The 16,869-nt window shown below is 56.1% G+C and overlaps 1 protein-coding gene across 6 annotated transcripts in view; it reads left to right on the forward strand.

Moving 5' to 3' along the window:
* PALD1 (phosphatase domain containing paladin 1) overlaps window positions 1-16,869 on the forward strand; it is an 84,407-nt gene that overhangs the window by 48,559 nt on the left and 18,979 nt on the right. For 5 of the 6 annotated variants that reach the window (XM_006051161.4, XM_006051163.4, XM_006051159.4 and 2 more), the window contains 14 exons: window positions 581-745; window positions 1,595-1,755; window positions 1,957-2,032; window positions 2,725-2,876; window positions 3,220-3,319; window positions 3,523-3,615; window positions 5,515-5,610; window positions 6,016-6,144; window positions 6,618-6,734; window positions 6,814-6,969; window positions 7,272-7,454; window positions 8,567-8,707; window positions 8,966-9,037; window positions 13,404-13,544. In XM_006051161.4, the coding sequence (XP_006051223.3) occupies window positions 581-745; window positions 1,595-1,755; window positions 1,957-2,032; window positions 2,725-2,876; window positions 3,220-3,319; window positions 3,523-3,615; window positions 5,515-5,610; window positions 6,016-6,144; window positions 6,618-6,734; window positions 6,814-6,969; window positions 7,272-7,454; window positions 8,567-8,707; window positions 8,966-9,037; window positions 13,404-13,544 (1,782 nt within the window). Of the gene's footprint in view, window positions 1-580; window positions 746-1,594; window positions 1,756-1,956; window positions 2,033-2,724; window positions 2,877-3,219; window positions 3,320-3,522; window positions 3,616-5,514; window positions 5,611-6,015; window positions 6,145-6,617; window positions 6,735-6,813; window positions 6,970-7,271; window positions 7,455-8,566; window positions 8,708-8,965; window positions 9,038-13,403; window positions 13,545-13,732; window positions 14,325-16,869 lie in introns of those variants that run through there. The other variant, XM_045165547.1, reaches the window with a different exon arrangement.

A 16,869-nucleotide genomic window follows, 5' to 3' on the forward strand; every position in this document is an offset into this window, starting at 1 on the left:
TCTCCGCCTGCTGTGGAGACGGGGTTTTGAGTGTCTCCAGGACAGAGGTGGAGGGTCCACTGTCATTGCAGGCTCGTAGCGGGCAGTCTGATTTAACCTGGGTGAAGATGGAGAGGCTTTAGTGAACCAGAGTGAAGAGGGGGTGTTAGCTGAGGATGGATCCCATTCTGTCGTCCCAGCAAGTTCTCTAGGGTGGAGCCAGCCCACCAGCTCCCTCTCTCTGTATGGTGCTCTGTGACTGAGTGATTGCATGGTGGTGGTGGGCATTCATGTCTTCAGCTGATGTTTATCAGCACTTAATTTACTCAGGGCTCTATGCTAGGCTTTGTGGGGACATGAAAATGACCAGGACATGATTCTACCTGCAAGGACCCTGTAGTCCACAAAGGGAGAAAGAGGTAGAGAGGAGGGAGGGTCAGGAGCTGGTGGCATTTGGCCTGAGCTTTGTTTCTGGGGTAAGATTCAGGTTGCAGGGGCAGAGTGGGGTGATGGGCCCTTGAGGGGGTCCGGGGAAGGGGCAGTGGAGCGGTGTCCACGCCGGACAGTGGTGATGGCTCCTCCCTCCTTGGATGCCCGGCAGGAGTGTGTCATTTTCTGTGTGCGGGAGGAACCCGTGCTCTTTCTGCGAGCTGCTGAGGACTTTGTACCCTACACGCCTCGAGACAAGCAGAATCTTCATGAGAACCTCCAGGGCCTTGGACCCGGGGTCCCGGCGGAGCGCTTGGAGCTGGCCATCCGGAAGGAGGTGAGGGCCACCTGTGTGGGTGGGAGGCCGCCCTTCTGGTAGCCTCGGACACCTGAGCTGAGCCCCAGCCCGCTCTGCTCTCACCGGCTCATGCTTGCCCACTAAGCTGTCCCACTTGGGCCAGAGGCTGCTGCAAGGCCAGCTCACGGGGCACCAGGGTGAGGACTTCTCTTCTCAGCTCTGTTTGCCTCTGGTCCTTCCCTACCCTGCTTTTCTCCTCCAAACTCAGCATTCTTATTTAGAAAAGGGTCTGGTGGAGGGCAGAGAGTACTTGGCTGAAAGTCCCAAGACCAGGTTCAGCCTTCCATGAGCTGTGAGGCCTGGGCTGGGTCGCTTCTCTCCCTGGTCCTCTGTTTCTGAGGTTCCTCTGACCTCCTCCTTCACAGCATGGGGACTTGTCCAGGTCTCTGGGGCTGTTCACGCTGTGTAAATAGTGTGTAGGGGTCATGGTGTTCCCCCTCCTCTAAGACACCCCCAGGCAGGAGCAGAGGTCGCACTGGCTGTGGTCGTCTCCCCGTCTCCTTCTCAGGCCTCGTCCCCTCCAGCTCCCAGCTGACCAGCTTCCTCCTGTCCTTCAGTCTGGTGGTTTGGCCAATTCCTGCTGCCCACCGGGCAGAGCCCTCCCAGCCTGACTGCGGTGTGGGACGCAGCAGCTGAGGCACAGGTGGCTGCCCTCGGGCCAGCGGTCACCCTGGTCCCTCCAGCACTGCCAGGCCACAGAAAGCACCTCTGGCTGTAGTTCTCCCTGGAGGGCAAGCAGCCTGTCCATGGCCTCCGTGTGGCTTAGGTGCCTCCAGAGCTCAGCCAGCAAGGTCCATCATGGCCCTCTGGCCCCTGGCCTCCATCTAGATCCACGACTTTGCCCAGCTGAGCGAGAACAAGTACTACGTGTACCACAACACCGAGGACCTGCGGGGGGAGCCCCACGCCGTGGCCATCCGGGGCGAGGACGATGTGCACGTGACTGAGGAGGTGTTTAAGAGGCCCCTTTTCCTGCAGCCCTCCTACAGGTACTGGGGGCCAGGCCTGTGCGGAGGCCCCAGCGTGCTGGGCGTGGGTGCTCGCTGGGCCTGCTCTCCTGGTGCGGGCTCAGTCTCACCATCCACAGGTTGGGCTGAGTCCTCTATGCCTGTGTCTCCCCCAGGAATGGTGGATGTCCGGGGTATGGGGTGTGTGGCTTACCTGATGGGCTGTTCCCTGTCACCCGGCAGGTACCACCGTCTGCCCCTGCCAGAGCAAGGGGCCCCCCTGGAAGCCCAGTTCGATGACTTTGTCAGTGTCCTCCGGGTGAGTGGGGACTGGAGGAGTGGTGGGAGCTTGGTGGGGTGCGCAGGTGCTTGGAGAGTGGGTCTGTGTCAAGGCCCTGTCTCCTTGGAGATGCTTGGGTGGTGTGTCTCCTGAAGGAAGGCCGAGGGGGTTGTGTGTGTCTGTATGGGTGTGTACTTGTATACTGTCTAATGGCAGAGCCCAGCACGGGGCGTCTGGAGGACTGGGCTGTCTGGCTGTGGCTCAGCTCCTCACTTTGTTGTGTGATACTGGGTGAATCTCCTAACTTTTCTAGGTCTCAGGTTCCTCATTTCTTTATTAGAGCTAAAATTTCTTACCCGTGGGTCTCCAGCTGATATTTCCTGAGAACCCGTGTTGCGGTCTGTACTCCCCCGGGAGGTCGCCTTATTGAATCTGCAGTGTAAACTGCATAGCAGTGTAGCTGTGCCCTGTGTCCCCTCTGAGTAGTTCTCACCTCCAGGGCCTCGCTGAGCCCCCTGGAGCGTGGGAAGGGGGCAGGACCTGCACTCCTGGGGCCGGTGGAGCAGACCAAGCTGTGGGATTGCTCCAGAGGCTGCTGGTCTGTCCCCATCTTCCCACAGACCAGGGGGAGGCATTGATGCCATGATGCCCCTCCACCCGCATCCTAACTTGGTCCTCAGCTGAGGGCTCTCTGGTCACACCGTTCCCTTCTCTTTGCGGTCCTTTCCCAGGAGACCCCCAGCCTGCTGCTGCTCCAAGATGCCCACGGGCCTCCCCCTGCTCTCCTCTTCAGCTGCCAGACGGGCGTGGGCAGGGCCAGCCTGGGCATGGTTCTGGGAACACTCCTCCTGTTTCACCGTGGTGGGACTGCCTTGCGGCCGGAGTGAGTGGCATGGGAGCCAGTGCCCCAAAGGGCTGCGGGGCTGGGGGGAGGAGGGGGTGGGCCGCCCCAGGATGCTGGGGACACATCAGAAACCCAGAGATACAGCTGGATATTGGGCATCGGCAGCTCCTTTCCTGGTTTCCACAGACTTCCCTGGGTGACCTGGAGAAAGTCACTTGACCTTTCTGGCCTCGGTTTCCCCAGCAGGGCAAAGACCTGTTGTTTCCCCTACCTGATTTGGAAGGGAAACTTGAACGTGTAGTCCAGTGCAGTCCAGGTGAATGGGAGGGTGCTGACGGCGGCCTTCGGGAGTGCTGATTATGCTGTTGTCCCTGCCTGTCAGGGCTGCCCCTATGAAGACCAAGCCATTGTCCATGGAGCAGCTCGAGGTGGTCCAGAGCTTTCTCCACATGGTGCCCGAGGGGAGGAGGATGGTGGAGGAGGTGAGCATGGGGACTGGGCGAAGAGCTGGGGGTGGGGGCAGTGGGGAGCACTCGCTGCCCTTGCTGAGGAGCTCTCCTCCCTAGCCCTCCCTTCCTAACCAGTCATTCTCTTTGCCCTTCTCTGCTGCCTCCTGCCATCTTTCCTTGGCCCTGCTCCCTCCCTGCCTCTGTCCTCTCTCCCCTGCCCCGGTCCCTGATACCAGGTGGACAGAGCCATTGCTGCCTGTGCCGAGTTGCACGACCTGAAGGAAGTAGTCCTGGAAAACCAGAGGGAGCTGGAAGGCAGCCGGGCACAGGTGAGGCGCGGAGAGCTGCTGCTTTCGCTGGAGCTCGGCAGCCTCGTTGGGTGAGGCCTGTTGACTGGCCCCTTTCAGCCTGGCTTTTCTTGATTGCTGCTGCTGCTTCCATGAGTAGAGAGCAGTTTTCAGAGGAAGGGGAGATAGGGAGCTGGGCCTGCAGGAAGAGAGGAAGTTTACTTTCCCTGATTAGGACCCCTGACTGCAGAATAAACAGGATGGAGGAAGGGGCTGCTGGCGAGGTGCTGGAGGCCTCTGACTGCAGACGCTTTCCAGGCTGCTCCGGGCCCCCTCTGCAGTTGAAACGCTTGCTGTTTTGTTGGGAAGGCTGGGGTTAGGTCCAGCCCATCTTCTGGAAGAGCGATGCGCTCTGGGCTGTCTCAGCAGGCCCGTCCCCGTGCTCTGGAGAGAGGAGGCTGGCTTGACAGTATTTGCACACGGCTCATGGAAAGAATCTAAAGCCCACAGAGCCTTTTTCTGCTTTAATGCTTAAAGAAATATCTTTTAAAAGCAATATTATGGAAAATTGAGAAATTAGAGAAGAAGTAAAACTGTCCGTCACCCAAGCACAGCTGCTATGAGTGTTCTGGGCTGGCTTGCTTCAGTTTTCATGCTTCTGAGGTTCTTCTGCAGCTTGTCCAGGGCATGTTCGCATCCTGTTTGTTTCATGCAGCCCTGTCTTTTACGTGTCATACCCGCTTGTCGTCGTTGAGATTTATTGCTGTGGAACCAAAGCCATTGTGAGGCTCGGCTTTCCCTGGCCTGTGGGTTAGGAGCAGGGCTCTGGCCTGATTACCGGGCTTCCGTTTCTGGCTCGGCCACCTACAGGCATGTGGGCCTGGCCAACCTCCTTCACTGCTCTGTGCCTCAGTTTCCCCACGTATACAATAACTACTCCGTAGGGTTGTTGTGAGTTAGGGGAGCTCAGGCCATAAGGTCTCAGAAGGGAGCCCGACAGAGCGGCTGTTCCTGGGCATCCCCGGGTGTGATGTACAGGCCCCTTCCTGTTGCACAGTGGGGTCACCAGTGTTCCTACTTTGCATTGAACTGCTTCATGCAAATGAGGCTGTTTTGTATTTAGGATTTTCTGCCTTATAAGGTCTGGATTAGGACTTGACAGACTATGGCCCACAGGCCAAATCTAGCCCACCACCTGTTTTGATAAATAAGTTTTGTTGACAGGAGATCTCGCCCATCCATTTATGTACGGGCCACGGTGGTCGTGTGCTGCCTTGGCAGTGTCGAGCTGTCGCAACTCAGATCTGGTAGCCCGCAAGCCTAGAATATTTACTGTCTGGACTTTTATAGAAATAAGATTGCTGACCTCAGGCCTAGATTCCCAGAGGTGGGATTAAACTTCATCCAAGGGCATGGCCTCTTTTTCCGGGCCTATACTAATCTCACTTGCCCTCCAGAAGGTGATGCTGACCCAGCAGGAGAAGGCTGAGATCCACAGGTGAAGAGAAGGACCCTTGGAATTCTCTGTGACAGCCCCCTCTGCCCAGTGGATGCTGGGGCGGGGAGGGTTACAGCTCTTAGGCCGGGCCTTTGGCTCTGGGATGGGTGTTTATACACTTGCTGCTTCAGCCTGGATTGTGTGGGTGGCACTGGGGCCCTGCAGCGAGGCCCAACCTCTCTGGGCACAGCCTCATCGAGACCTGGAATGCTTGGTCCAGCAGCAGCTCTGGTCACCAGCAGCTCTCCCTGAACACGGATAAACCACAGCAAATGGGATAGAGTTAGATGCTTGCAGGAACTTCCAGCCTGGCAAAACAGTGTTATGAAGGGCAGGGTAGATTACCCTCTGGGAATTTCTGACGCTTAACTTCCAGGGATGAGGTTGGGTGACCTGAGCTGCCCCATCTTTACTGCTGGCCCTTCTGGGTCCCTCCCTCTCAGGGAAGCAGCAGCCAGCACGGTGTCCAGCAGAGGGCGCTTCAGAGCCTGGAGCGGTACTTCTACCTGATCCTGTTTAACTACTATCTCCATGAGCAGGTGGGGCTGGGGGATGAGTGGACACACAGCCCCTTCTCCTGGGGCCCCTCCAGTCTCCCCACTCGGTGACTGGCATGGGGTCGGTGGGGACCTCTGTGGAGCTGGGGAGGGGAGTGGGGACGTTTGTTGCTTTCAGAGGAAGTGGGGAATGGAGGAAGCAAGGAGAGACCCAGATAGAGGGACAGTCCCTGAGCAGGAGCCAAGGAGAGGCCCCATCTCTCTCCTCTGGGTCCGTCTCTGTATCCTTAGCCAGGGCATCAGGGCCTGTTACTCTCTCCCTACCCCCTTGCCCCTGCTCTGGGCCTTGATGGGTGTCTCCCAGGTCCCCCACTACCGGGTAGGCAGGAAGAGTTTGGGATGGCCCCGTGCCCCTGAAATCCCGTCTCTCTCTGCCTCGGGCTGCAGTACCCGCTGGCTTTTGCCCTCAGTTTCAGCCGCTGGCTGTGTGTCCATCCTGAACTGTACCGCCTGCCTGTGACACTAAGCTCAGCGGGGCCTGTGACCCCCAAGGACCTCATCGCCCTGGGCTCCCTGGTGAGTGTGCCTGACTGACTGGGGAAGTGGGAGTGGGTGTGGGCTGGCCCTGGGATTGGTTACAGCCCTAATTCCTGTGGGGTTGGGCTGAGCATTGCCCTCAGTGATGATGGGTGAGGGGATCTGCCTGTGAACAAAATGGGGCCATTCTCAGGCCTTAAGAAGTGCTTGCAGCTCTGGTTACTGTTCAGTACCTGCTCTTCATTCTCAAACCCAAGTGCTCTGGGCAGGGAGTGAGGAGAACTGTTTCTGAGCTTTGCCTCCAGTGTCGCATCTTTGTCTTAGCTTCCTTATCCGGAGAGTGGGCACCATTGTTCTTGTCCATGCCAGGGTGGTTATAAGGCTCCAAGTGTGCAAAAGTGCTTTGTAAACGTCAAGTGCTGGTCTTATCCCCCATCCCCCATGCCCACCTGGGGCCAGGCTCTGAACCTCAGTGGCTGCTGTGGGTCCCAGGCTTGCTGCTGTCCCGACAGGTGGCAGATGACCTCATCTCCCCAGATGCACTCAGCACCGTCAGAGAGATGGACGTGGCCAACTTCCGTCGGGTGCCCCGTTTGCCCATCTATGGCACGGCCCAGCCCAGTGCCAAGGTGACCACCCTGGGGGCACACTTGTGGGGCAGGGGGAGGGTGATTGAGCCCTTTCGCTGATGGCCTTCCTGTCCCCCAGGCTCTGGGGAGTATCCTGGCCTACCTGACCGACTCCAAGAGGAAACTGCAGCAAGTCGTGTGGGTCAACCTGAGGGAGGAGGCTGTGCTGGAGTGTGACGGGCGAACCCACAGTCTGCGGCGGCCTGGGCCCCCCATGGCCCCTGACCAGCTGGAGGTGGGGCTCTCCTGCCTTGTACCACCCCTCTGTTGGAGGCCTTCTGGGCAGCTGGCCTGAAAGGGTCTTCAGAAGCTTGTATGCTCCTATTGTAGAAACAGGCCCCGAGAGGAGCGTCTCAGGGAGTGACTGATTCAAGACTGTCATGCTAGCCCCGGGTCTGGTTCGAAACCTGGAGGCTCGAGAAGGGGCAGTGATAGGCCCCAAAGCCAGGACTGTCCTGGCCGTAGCCAGCTCTGGTCTTTCAGGGCTGGCCTGGGGGTTGCCATGTGGCCTCAGCCCTCTGTCCCACCCTCCCCTAGAACCTGGAGTCCCAGCTGAAGGCCCACCTGACCAGGCCTCCCCCCGATGCTGACGGCCCGCGGACCCACAGGTTCCAGACGTGCCTCACCATGCAGGAGGTCTTCAGCCAGCACCGCGGGGCCTTCCCCGGCCTCACCTACCACCGCATCCCCGTCCCAGACTTCTGCGCCCCTCGCGAGGAGGTGAGGGCCGAGTGGCTGAGGCCTCCAGGGAGGGGAGGACGCCCTCGCTGTCTCCCTCGGGCCTGGGTCTTGGCTGTGGGCACAGCTCCCCGGGGGGACTAAGAGCTTGTTCTGCACGGTTTCAGAGCGGCCTCCGTGGTTTAATCACATGCCTTCCAGGCTTTGCGTTTGTGTGTGTGCACGCGTGTGTGTTTTATGTGATGTGTCTGTGGGGTGGGTGAGTATGTCTGTGCTGTTGGTGGAGTCTGTGTGTGTTCAGAGTAGTTGTGAGTGTGATTGTGGGATGTGTATGTATGTGTATGTGGTGGGTCTGTGTCTGGCGGCTGTGAGGTCCCGCTTGTCTTTACTAGGGGACGTATAGAGAGCATGTTTTGGGGAGTGCTGTGAGGTGGTGTGTGCATGGAGTTTGTGCAGGGGGGTGCTGCAGGATGCTTTGTGTGACGGAGGGGGGTTTGTGTGTGCATGTGTTAGCTATAGGTTTGTGTGTGTGTATGTCTTGTGTAGTCTGTGTCTCTAAGGTTTGTGTGGAGTGTGTGCCTGGCATGTATTGTGTTGGGGTCACTGTGCGCCTGTGTAATGTGTCGGTTGTTTGGGGCGCATGTCTGTGTTGCACCCGGCCTGTTGTGTGCCTGGTGTGATGAGTGGTGATGGGCTTGTGTTTCCCCATCACTTGGCTCTGTGGTCTGGTTGCCTGTGGTTTGTTGCCCCCTAGTGGTCGTGTGCTGCAGTGCGTGGCTGAGGTCCAAACTGCCCTGAAGCTGGGGCCTGGGTTGGGTCCACCTCGGGTGGGCAGTAGGGCTGGGGGTCCACAGGTAGCCTGGGGGCACAGCACATGGGAATATGTATGTTCTCCCTGGAAGGTGGTAGCAGCTGGAGCCTCAGGTGTGTGCTTGTGTGCGCTCACCTGTCAAATGTGGGGTTATATGGGGGTATGGCTGTTTACACGCACAAGGTCTTGTGTGTACCTCAGTGAGCTGAGAGTGTGCATACCAGGTTATGAGCCTGACACGACCGGGCACTGGACAGGCACTCCCAGGGCAGCTGCCTGGGCCACCTTGGGAATCAGTGCAGCAGGGGCACCCACTGACTCCGACCTCGGTTTCCCTGTGCAGGACTTTGACCGGCTGCTGGGGGCCCTGCAGGCTGCCCTTGCCAAGGACCCGGGTACTGGCTTCGTGTTCAGCTGCCTCAGCGGCCAGGGCCGGACCACGACTGCCATGGTGGCGGCTGTGCTTGCCTTCTGGCACATCAGAGTATGTTGGCACATCAGAGTATGTGAGGACAGGGGTCTGCCCAGGCAGGGGGCCAGCTGGTCCCTGGGGACCCCGGCGAAGGCAGGAGGGTCTGGGGGGCTGAGCTGGTGCCTGGTGTGGTCCCAGAGGCCCCTCCCGTTAGCCCTGCGCAGATAGCGTGTGGGCTGGCAGACCCCCAGCATGGGCTCTAGGTGTGGGGCTGGGGGAGGGTGCAGTCTGGTAGCTGGGCTCCCAGTCCCAGCGGCTGTCTTCTCTCAGGGCTTCCCTGAGGTGGGCGAGGAAGAGCTGGTGAGCGTGCCTGATGCCAAGTTCACCAAGGGCGAGTTTGAGGTGAGTGTGCCCCCTAGGGTCCCCGGGGGACACCTGGGGGAAGAGAGAGGGTGAGTCTCCCTGGCAGTCCTGGAGGGATGTTCAAAGCTCCTCCCAAAGCCATCACCTTCTTCCACCTCCTTGTACCAGCACTTCCCTGTCTCCATTTCACAGATGAGCAAATCAGGGCACAGGATAGCTTGGCTCTGGGCCCTGGCAGATGTCTGTGAGAAGTGAGGGCCGGACCCCACCCCATTCTTCCTGCTCCTGCTGCTGGGTGGCTGTGTGCCCTCGTGAGGCCACTGGCCACTGTCTTTTCTGGGCAACATTGAGGACCACCTCACAGGCGCCTGGGGCCCAGCTGTGGCTGGTGGCCTTGTGCAGGGCCATACTCCACCCCAGCCCCATTTCAGGTCAGGGTCCTGGATGGACCGCACTAACCATGCACATTTAGCCACCCAGGTACCGTACCCTGCCACGTGCCATCTTCCCTGACACCCTGCAGGTAGGTGGCAGTGTCCCTCCCTGTCTGACGGATGGGGCATGTGAACTCAGGAGTTGGCATGCGCTGCCCAGTGTCAGCGTCGTGCTCAGCTCCTGCCTACCTGGCCAGCCTCGCCCATGCCCCTCCCCTCTGACACCCGGGCCTCGGTGCCGCGCCTCAAACTCACCAAGCGCTTTCGGCTTGGCATATGCTTTTCCCTTGCCCTGGACCGCTTCTCTCTTCTTTCTCCTGGCTGATTCACAGATTCTTTTCCTTTTATTTTTTTATTGTGGTAAAATATACATAGCATAGAATCTGCCTTCTCAACCATTTTTCAGTGTATGGTTCTCTGGAGTTAAGTACACTCACGCTATTGTATGGCCTTCACTACCATCTCCAGAACTTTTTCCTCAGGCCAAATTCACCATATCCCCTCACTCCCCATCATCCCTCCTCTAGCCTCTGGGAGCCACCATTCTCCTTTCTCTCTCCATGAATTTGACTGTTTAACGTGCTTTCTATAAGGAGAATCATGCAGCTTTTGTCCTTCTGTGGTTGGCTTATTTCACCCGACATGATATCTTCAAAGTTCACTCATGTTGTGTAGCATGTGTCGCGATTTCCTTTTCTAAAAGGCCACGTAACATTCCATCGTCAGTACTGACTGTGTTCCATTTATCCGCTTTATCTGTCTGTGGAGACCTACGCTGTCATCTCCTCTCGGTTATTGTGAGTAACGCTGCTGTGAGCATGGGTGTACACATATCTGTTTGCGTCTCTGCTTTCAATTCCAGAAGAGGAATTGCTGAATCAATTGGTAACTCACTGCTCACGTTTTGAGGAACTGTATTATTTTCCACAGCAGCTGCACATGTACATTCCCACCAGCAAAGTACAAGGGTTCCGGTTCCTCCACATTCTTTCCAACACTTGTTGTTTTCTGTGTGTCTTTTTTTTTTTTTTTAATAGCCTTCCGAGTAGGTGTGAAGCGATACTTCACTGTACTGCTGGTTTGTATTTCCCCAGTGATTAGTGATGTCGGATGTTGTTTCATTTAAGGCCGTTGCTTTATCTTCCTCAGAGAAATGTCTATTCAACCCATTTTTGATTTAAGTTGTTTTGTTGGTGTTGAGTTGTAGGAACTCTTTTTCTATTCTGGATATCCGTTCCTTCTTAGATGTGTGATGGTTTGGTGGATTGCCTTTTTGCTCTGTTGATAGTATCTTTTCATGCAAAAGTTTTCAATTTTCTTTTTTTCCCACACCACGCAGCATGAGGGATCCTAGTTCCCCAACCAAGGGTCAAATCCGCATCCCTCCTGCGGTGGAAGTGTAGAGCCTTAACCACTGGGCAGCCAAGGAAGTCCCAAAAGTTTTTAATTTTGATGAAATTAGTAGATTTTTTTCTTGTTTTCTGTGCTTTTGATATCATGTCCAAGAATTCATTGCTAAGTGCAGTATTATGAAGCTTTTCTTCTAAGAATTTTATGGCTTTAGCTCTTAAGTTTAGGCCTTTGATCTATTTTGAATTAATTTTTGTATATAGTATACGGTTAAGGGTCCAAGTTTATTCTTTTGCATGTGGATATCCAGTATTCTCAGCACCACTTGTTGAATAGAATGTCCTTTCCCCATCTAATGGTTTGGCAAAAATCTTTTGACCATATACATGACGGTTTATTTCCAAGTCTGCCGGTCCTTCAGACGTGATAGTTAGAACTCTCTCCATTCACACCCAGTCCTGTGCCAGGAGCTCTGTATGTGCTTCCTTCTCCACCCTTCACAGCTCCCAAGGGTTAGGTGCCCTGACTACTCCCAGGTGATGCAGGGAGCCAAGCTCATCACCCTAGAACCACATCAGAGATGGGATGGGACCAGAGCACAGCCAGGAAGTCAGCCTCTGAATCTGTGTTCTAACGTTACATCCTGTGACCCAAGAACACTCTATACCCACATCCTCACCTTCTCTAGATCCTCATGTCTAGACCAGCTTCCTCTGTGATTAATTGAGGTCTGGTCAAGCCCACAGTCCAGTGGGGAGCATTTAATAGAGTATGAAGACGGCTGAAATAGACATTGGTGCTGAGGGCTGAGGGTATAGCTTGGGGGAGTCCAGGAGGGCTTCATGGAGAAGGTGACATTTGAGTGCATTTTTAGAAGGATGAATGAGTCTGCCTGGGGCTGTGGGGAGGGGTAGTATGCAGAGAGGATCAAGTGTGCAGAGGAGGGAGTCTGGAAAGGGCAGGAGCTAAGGGAGGCTGCAGTTGGGCAGAACGAAGGGTTTGAGGTGGGGGCCGCTGGTTGTGAGACCCTTGGAGGGCCATACTGTGTGTTTGATAACCTTGAGACCAGTAGGGAAATAGGGGAGGTTGGGATCAGAGTCTTATGCTAGAAGGCCAGTGTGTGGAGGAAGGCATGGGGAGGGGAAGCTGGGGCCTATGTGAGGATGGGCCTGCCCAGTGAACAGGAGCCCAGTCCCCACTGGTCGGTCTTGGGGACCATTAGTGGTGGGGCAAAGAGGGAAGACAGCAGGATGACCTTGGGTTTCCGGCTGGTGCTGGTGACAGCCGAGGAGAAGAAGGGGAGGAACGATTTACCAGGAGAGGCTAAGAGTTTGGTGCCTTGCATTTGAAAAAGCTGCAGCCCTCTGCTGGGGAGCTGCCCCTGGGTCATGCCGGGACCTGCAGGTGGTCCATACTCCTCTCCAGTGAGGTGTCCCACCCAGAGCTCGGAATCCAGGCGTGGATTAGCCCAGGGTCCTCCCAGGTGATGAGCCCTCTCCTCCCACTGGGCTGTAGCTCCACCCCTGCCGGTGTGCCAGCTCAGGGCCAGTTCTTCTGAGAAACAAAGGGGTGAGGGAGACCTACCTCCCCACCCAACCACCACCGTGATCCCGCTAGGACGCAGCTGTGGAGATGGGTCAGATTGAGAGAAGAGCTGAGTTAGTTGGGTTTTGGTCTTTTGTTCATTTAGCATCATCCCACGGAATGCCTCCTAGGTGGAAAATCTCTTGCTCTTGGGGGTCAGGGAGCTCCTCGTCTGGTGGGGGATGGATGTGAACAGGTGAACACGTGGGTGCGTGAGATGGATGAGTAGGTGGCGGTTGACCTCGGGGCTCTGAAAGGACTATGTGGGCTTTTGGGGTGGGTAGACCGAGAGGGCTCCAGGAAGGCATTGGGCCCGTAGGAGGAGTTCTGAGTGAGGCTGGGAGGCAGGCGGAGTCAGACACTGGGTGGCCTTGTAGACATGGGGAAGCTTTTGGTTTTTATGTTGAGTGTAAGGGAGCCAGGAAGAGACTGAAGTTACCCAAATAGAAAGCGCTCACATTTATACTCTTGTAAGGCCTCTCTGGCTACCAGTGGGTTGTGGGTGCTGGAGGCCTGGATCGCTGCTGGCACAGGGTGTGGGGGTGCAGGGTAGACTGAGTCAGAGCGAGATCCACAGCAAGTAACTGGGAGGGTGGGAGGAGCCCTGCACTGCAGAGTGACCGTAACTGGCCTCAGTCTCCCCAGGTAAAGGGAACGCTGTCTACACTGGGTTTCCCAGAGCTGGGTGTCCCCGGAGTGCCTGCAGGGTGGGCGAAGACCCAGTGGAGCCCCACCTGAGGCTTACCATACACCCGCTGCTCACCCCGCCAGCCCCAGTTACACTACAACTATCCGTTTTATGGATTAGAGTCCTGGATAAGGTTCCATTTGAAGCAAGGTTCCTACTGCTTGAAAAAATAAGCCCCTCGGGAGCCCTGGCCTCCGAGATATCCGGGTACGCCCTTGGGTCCTGTCCCTGTCTGAGAAATGAGGGGCCATCAGGGCCAGCGCAGCCCTTAGTGTGGGCGAGCCAGTTGCTGGCACTGGAGGCCCCTGACTTGGTTTTCGTTCGGCTCATCCCCTGCCTCTGGCCCCAGGTGGTGATGAAGGTGGTGCAGCTGCTGCCCGATGGGCACCGGGTGAAGAGGGAGGTGGACGCGGCGCTGGACACGGTCAGCGAGACCATGACGCCCATGCACTACCACCTGCGGGAGATCATCATTTGCACCTTCCGCCAGGTGAGCCCCGGCCCACGTGCCGTCCCCGCGTGCACAGCCCAGGAGGGGGCTGACCTGGGTGTGAGGTGGCTAGGGCCCCCCACAGGACCTTCAGGGGCTCTCAGTCCCTTCTCCACCTCCTGGAAGTCAAGGTGATCCCTGCCATGGAAGCACGCCCAGCCCTGACTTTCCCCGGCTGGATTCTGCAGTGCTCCGCTGGGTGTGTGCAGGGGTGAGGTTCAGAGGATTCGGCAGCTGCTGTGGCCCTGGGACCCATCAAGAATGTGACTGCTCAGACGGAACACCCTGTCCTCGATCCCTGTGGTGCCAGGCATTCACCCTCCAGTTTCTGGGCCACGGGAGGCCCTGGGGGTCCTGGGCAGGAGGCAGGTGGGTGGATGGGTCCTGGGGAGCGGCTGTTTAATATCCGGCAGGAAAGCCATCCAGTGTTTTCACAGCTGATGCTGCCTGAGGGACTGAGCATTCAATTATACACATCAGAAGTTTTCTATAAAAGTCCAGATTTCATATAAAAATTCAGAATTTTAGCCGATCTAGAAAAAACAAGCCCTTTAGTCAGCCATGGTCCCAGGTACTCTGTTGCACGTGGCCCAGCTGGTGGAGTCACATAACCCACGGGGGCTGCTCTGGCCGTCAGACTAGGGGGCCTCTGGTCTCTGTGTGGAGCATCAGTTCAGTTCAGTCGCTCAGTCGTGTCTGACTCTTTGTGACTCCATGAATCGCAGCACGCCAGGCCTCCCTGTCCATCCCCAATTCCCGGAGTTCACTCAGACTCACGTCCATCGAGTCAGTGATACCATCCAGCCATCTCATCCTCTGTCGCCCCCTTCTCCTCCTGCCCCCAATCCCTCCCAGCATCAGAGTCTTTTCCAATGAGTCAACTATTCGCATGAGGTGGCCAAAGTACTGGAGTTTCAGCTTCAGCATCATTCCCTCCAAAGAAATCCCAGGGCTGATCTCCTTCAGAATGGACTGGTTAGATCTCCTTGCAGTCCAAGGGACTCTCAAGAGTCTTCTCCAACACCACAGTTCAAAAGCATCAATTCTTCAGTGCTCAGCTTTCTTCACAGTCCAACTCTCACATCCATACATGACCACTGGAAAAACCATAGCCTTGACTAGACAGACCTTTGTTGGCAAAGTAATGTCTCTGCTTTTGAATATGCTATCTAGGTTGGTCATAACTTTCTTCCAAGGAGTAAGCGTCTTTTAATTTCATGGCTGCAGTCACCATTGGCAGTGATTTTGGAGCCCCCAAAAATAAAGTCTGACACTGTTTCCACTGTTGCCCCATCTATTTCCCATGAAGTGATGGGACCAGATGCAATGATCTTCGTTTTCTGAATGTTGAGCTTTAAGCCAACTTTTTCATTCTCCTCTTTCACTTTCATCAAGAGGCTTGTTAGTTCCTCTTCACTTTCTGCCATAAGGGTGGTGTCATCTGCATATCTGAGGTTATTGATATTTCTCCCAGCAATCTTGATTCCAGCTTGTGCTTCTTCCAGCCCAGCGTTTCTCATGATGTACTTGCATATAAGTTAAATAAGCAGGGTGACAATATACAGCCTTGACGTATTCCTTTTCCTATTTGGAACCAGTCTGTTGTTCCATGTCCAGTTCTAACTGTTGCTTCCTGACCTGCATATAGGTTTCTCAAGAGGCAGGTCAGGTGGTTTGGTATTCCCATCTCTTTCAGAATTTTCCACAGTTTATTGTGATCCACACAGTCCGACCCGTCTAATTCTGTTCCTCTCTGACCCAGTGAACTTGACTGTCTGCTGGGCAGAGGAGGGTGCTGGCGTGGGAGGGGACAGTTGTGAAGGGAGCAGGAGCTTTGAGAAGACTGTGCCCCAAGTGAGTGAGCACCCCCATGGGTGCTGACCTGCAGTGGGGCAGCGGTCCCCAAGAAGGGGTGGCTCCGAGCCAGCCCCATGCTCAGCCTGCACTGGGCACGCATTGTGAATGGCTGATCCAGGCCAACCTTTGCTTAGGGTCACAGATCAGATCATGGTTGGGGGAAAGGGTGTTTGGCTGGAGGCAGGCCACCTGGGTTATGCCCAGGGTCAGCGGTCAGTTGGAAGGGATACCAAATTTGGGGTGGGGAAAGTGGTTAAGGAGTTTCAGACTTTGCTGAGCTTTGAAAGATGGAGTAGTTTTCCCCACGGCCAGCAGCTCCCTTTGGAGTTGCCTGTGGGTCTCCCTCATGGCGGTCTGGTATTCTGCCACCAGGTGGCAGCAGTGAACCGAAAGCCTGAGCGCCTCCTGCTCAGGAGACGTTGAGAGAGCAGAGAACCAAGCTTCCACTTCTCTCTGTAGCTAGAGGCCTGAGTAGTAGGAAAGGAATGCCTAGCTCTGCTTCAAAGTGCCGCAGGTCCCCTCCCGACACTGACCACACTCAGTCAGAGTTACCCCTCTTCACAGCCTCTTCCTTCTGGCCCTGCTAGCACTTCGCTGCCTTCAGGCAACCCAGGGGTCCCCCAACTCCACCAAAGCTGATAGACCCTCCCCCACTCTGAGCTCTGCAGCCATGGATGTTCACTGTGGGGCACACAGAGGGTGCAGCAGGGGGCATTGGGGGCATGAGCCTCGGGGAGACAGGAGAGGTCCCACAGAGCAGCCCTTGATCCGTCCTGATGTAATGAGAGCCAGGGGGAGTTGCTTCAGATGGGAGGGACTGCATGGGCAAAGGCCAGGAGCTGGAAAAGTGCAGAGAGAGTTCAGAGGTGGTGAAGGTGCTTCGGTGCCCACGAACACAGTTGTGTTGAAAATTGTCAAAGATGAGCCTGGATGGGTAAGCTGGCTCTGCTCTGTTGGCAGTGGGAGGGGAGGGAGGGGTGGCTGGGACTAAGAGCAGTAGATGCTCAGGCTGCCTTTGGAGTTTGGCGTGTTTTAATGGAAACAGAACCAGCAGAGGACTCTCGTTCCCTCCCCATAAGATCTGGGCACTTACCCCTATTCCAAAGGCCAGGACGGTGCCAACCTCTGCTTTGGGAAGAGGGGAACCGCTGAACTCCATCCCTGGTGTTGGTGATTGGGGGTTAAGGGTCTGGGACAGAAGCAGGGTCCAGAGTCATTCCCCAATGTGGCCACCAGGTGGCCCCAGTGAGCTGCACCTGGGCTAAACTGAAAAGAGCTGAAGAGCCGAGGGGCCTGAGACACCCTCCAATTAAATTCTTCTCACCCTGGCTGTACAATAGATTCACCTGGGAGCTTTAAAACAGGCCCATGCCTGAGCTCCATCCCCAGAGAGTCTGATTCCATTGGTCTACTAGGGATGGGGTGGCCAGGGCATGGATCTTTTCCTAAAGTAACTTAGGTAATTCCG

Source organism: Bubalus bubalis, chromosome 4, assembly GCF_019923935.1.
Source record: "Bubalus bubalis isolate 160015118507 breed Murrah chromosome 4, NDDB_SH_1, whole genome shotgun sequence".
Lineage (NCBI taxonomy): Eukaryota > Metazoa > Chordata > Mammalia > Artiodactyla > Bovidae > Bubalus > Bubalus bubalis.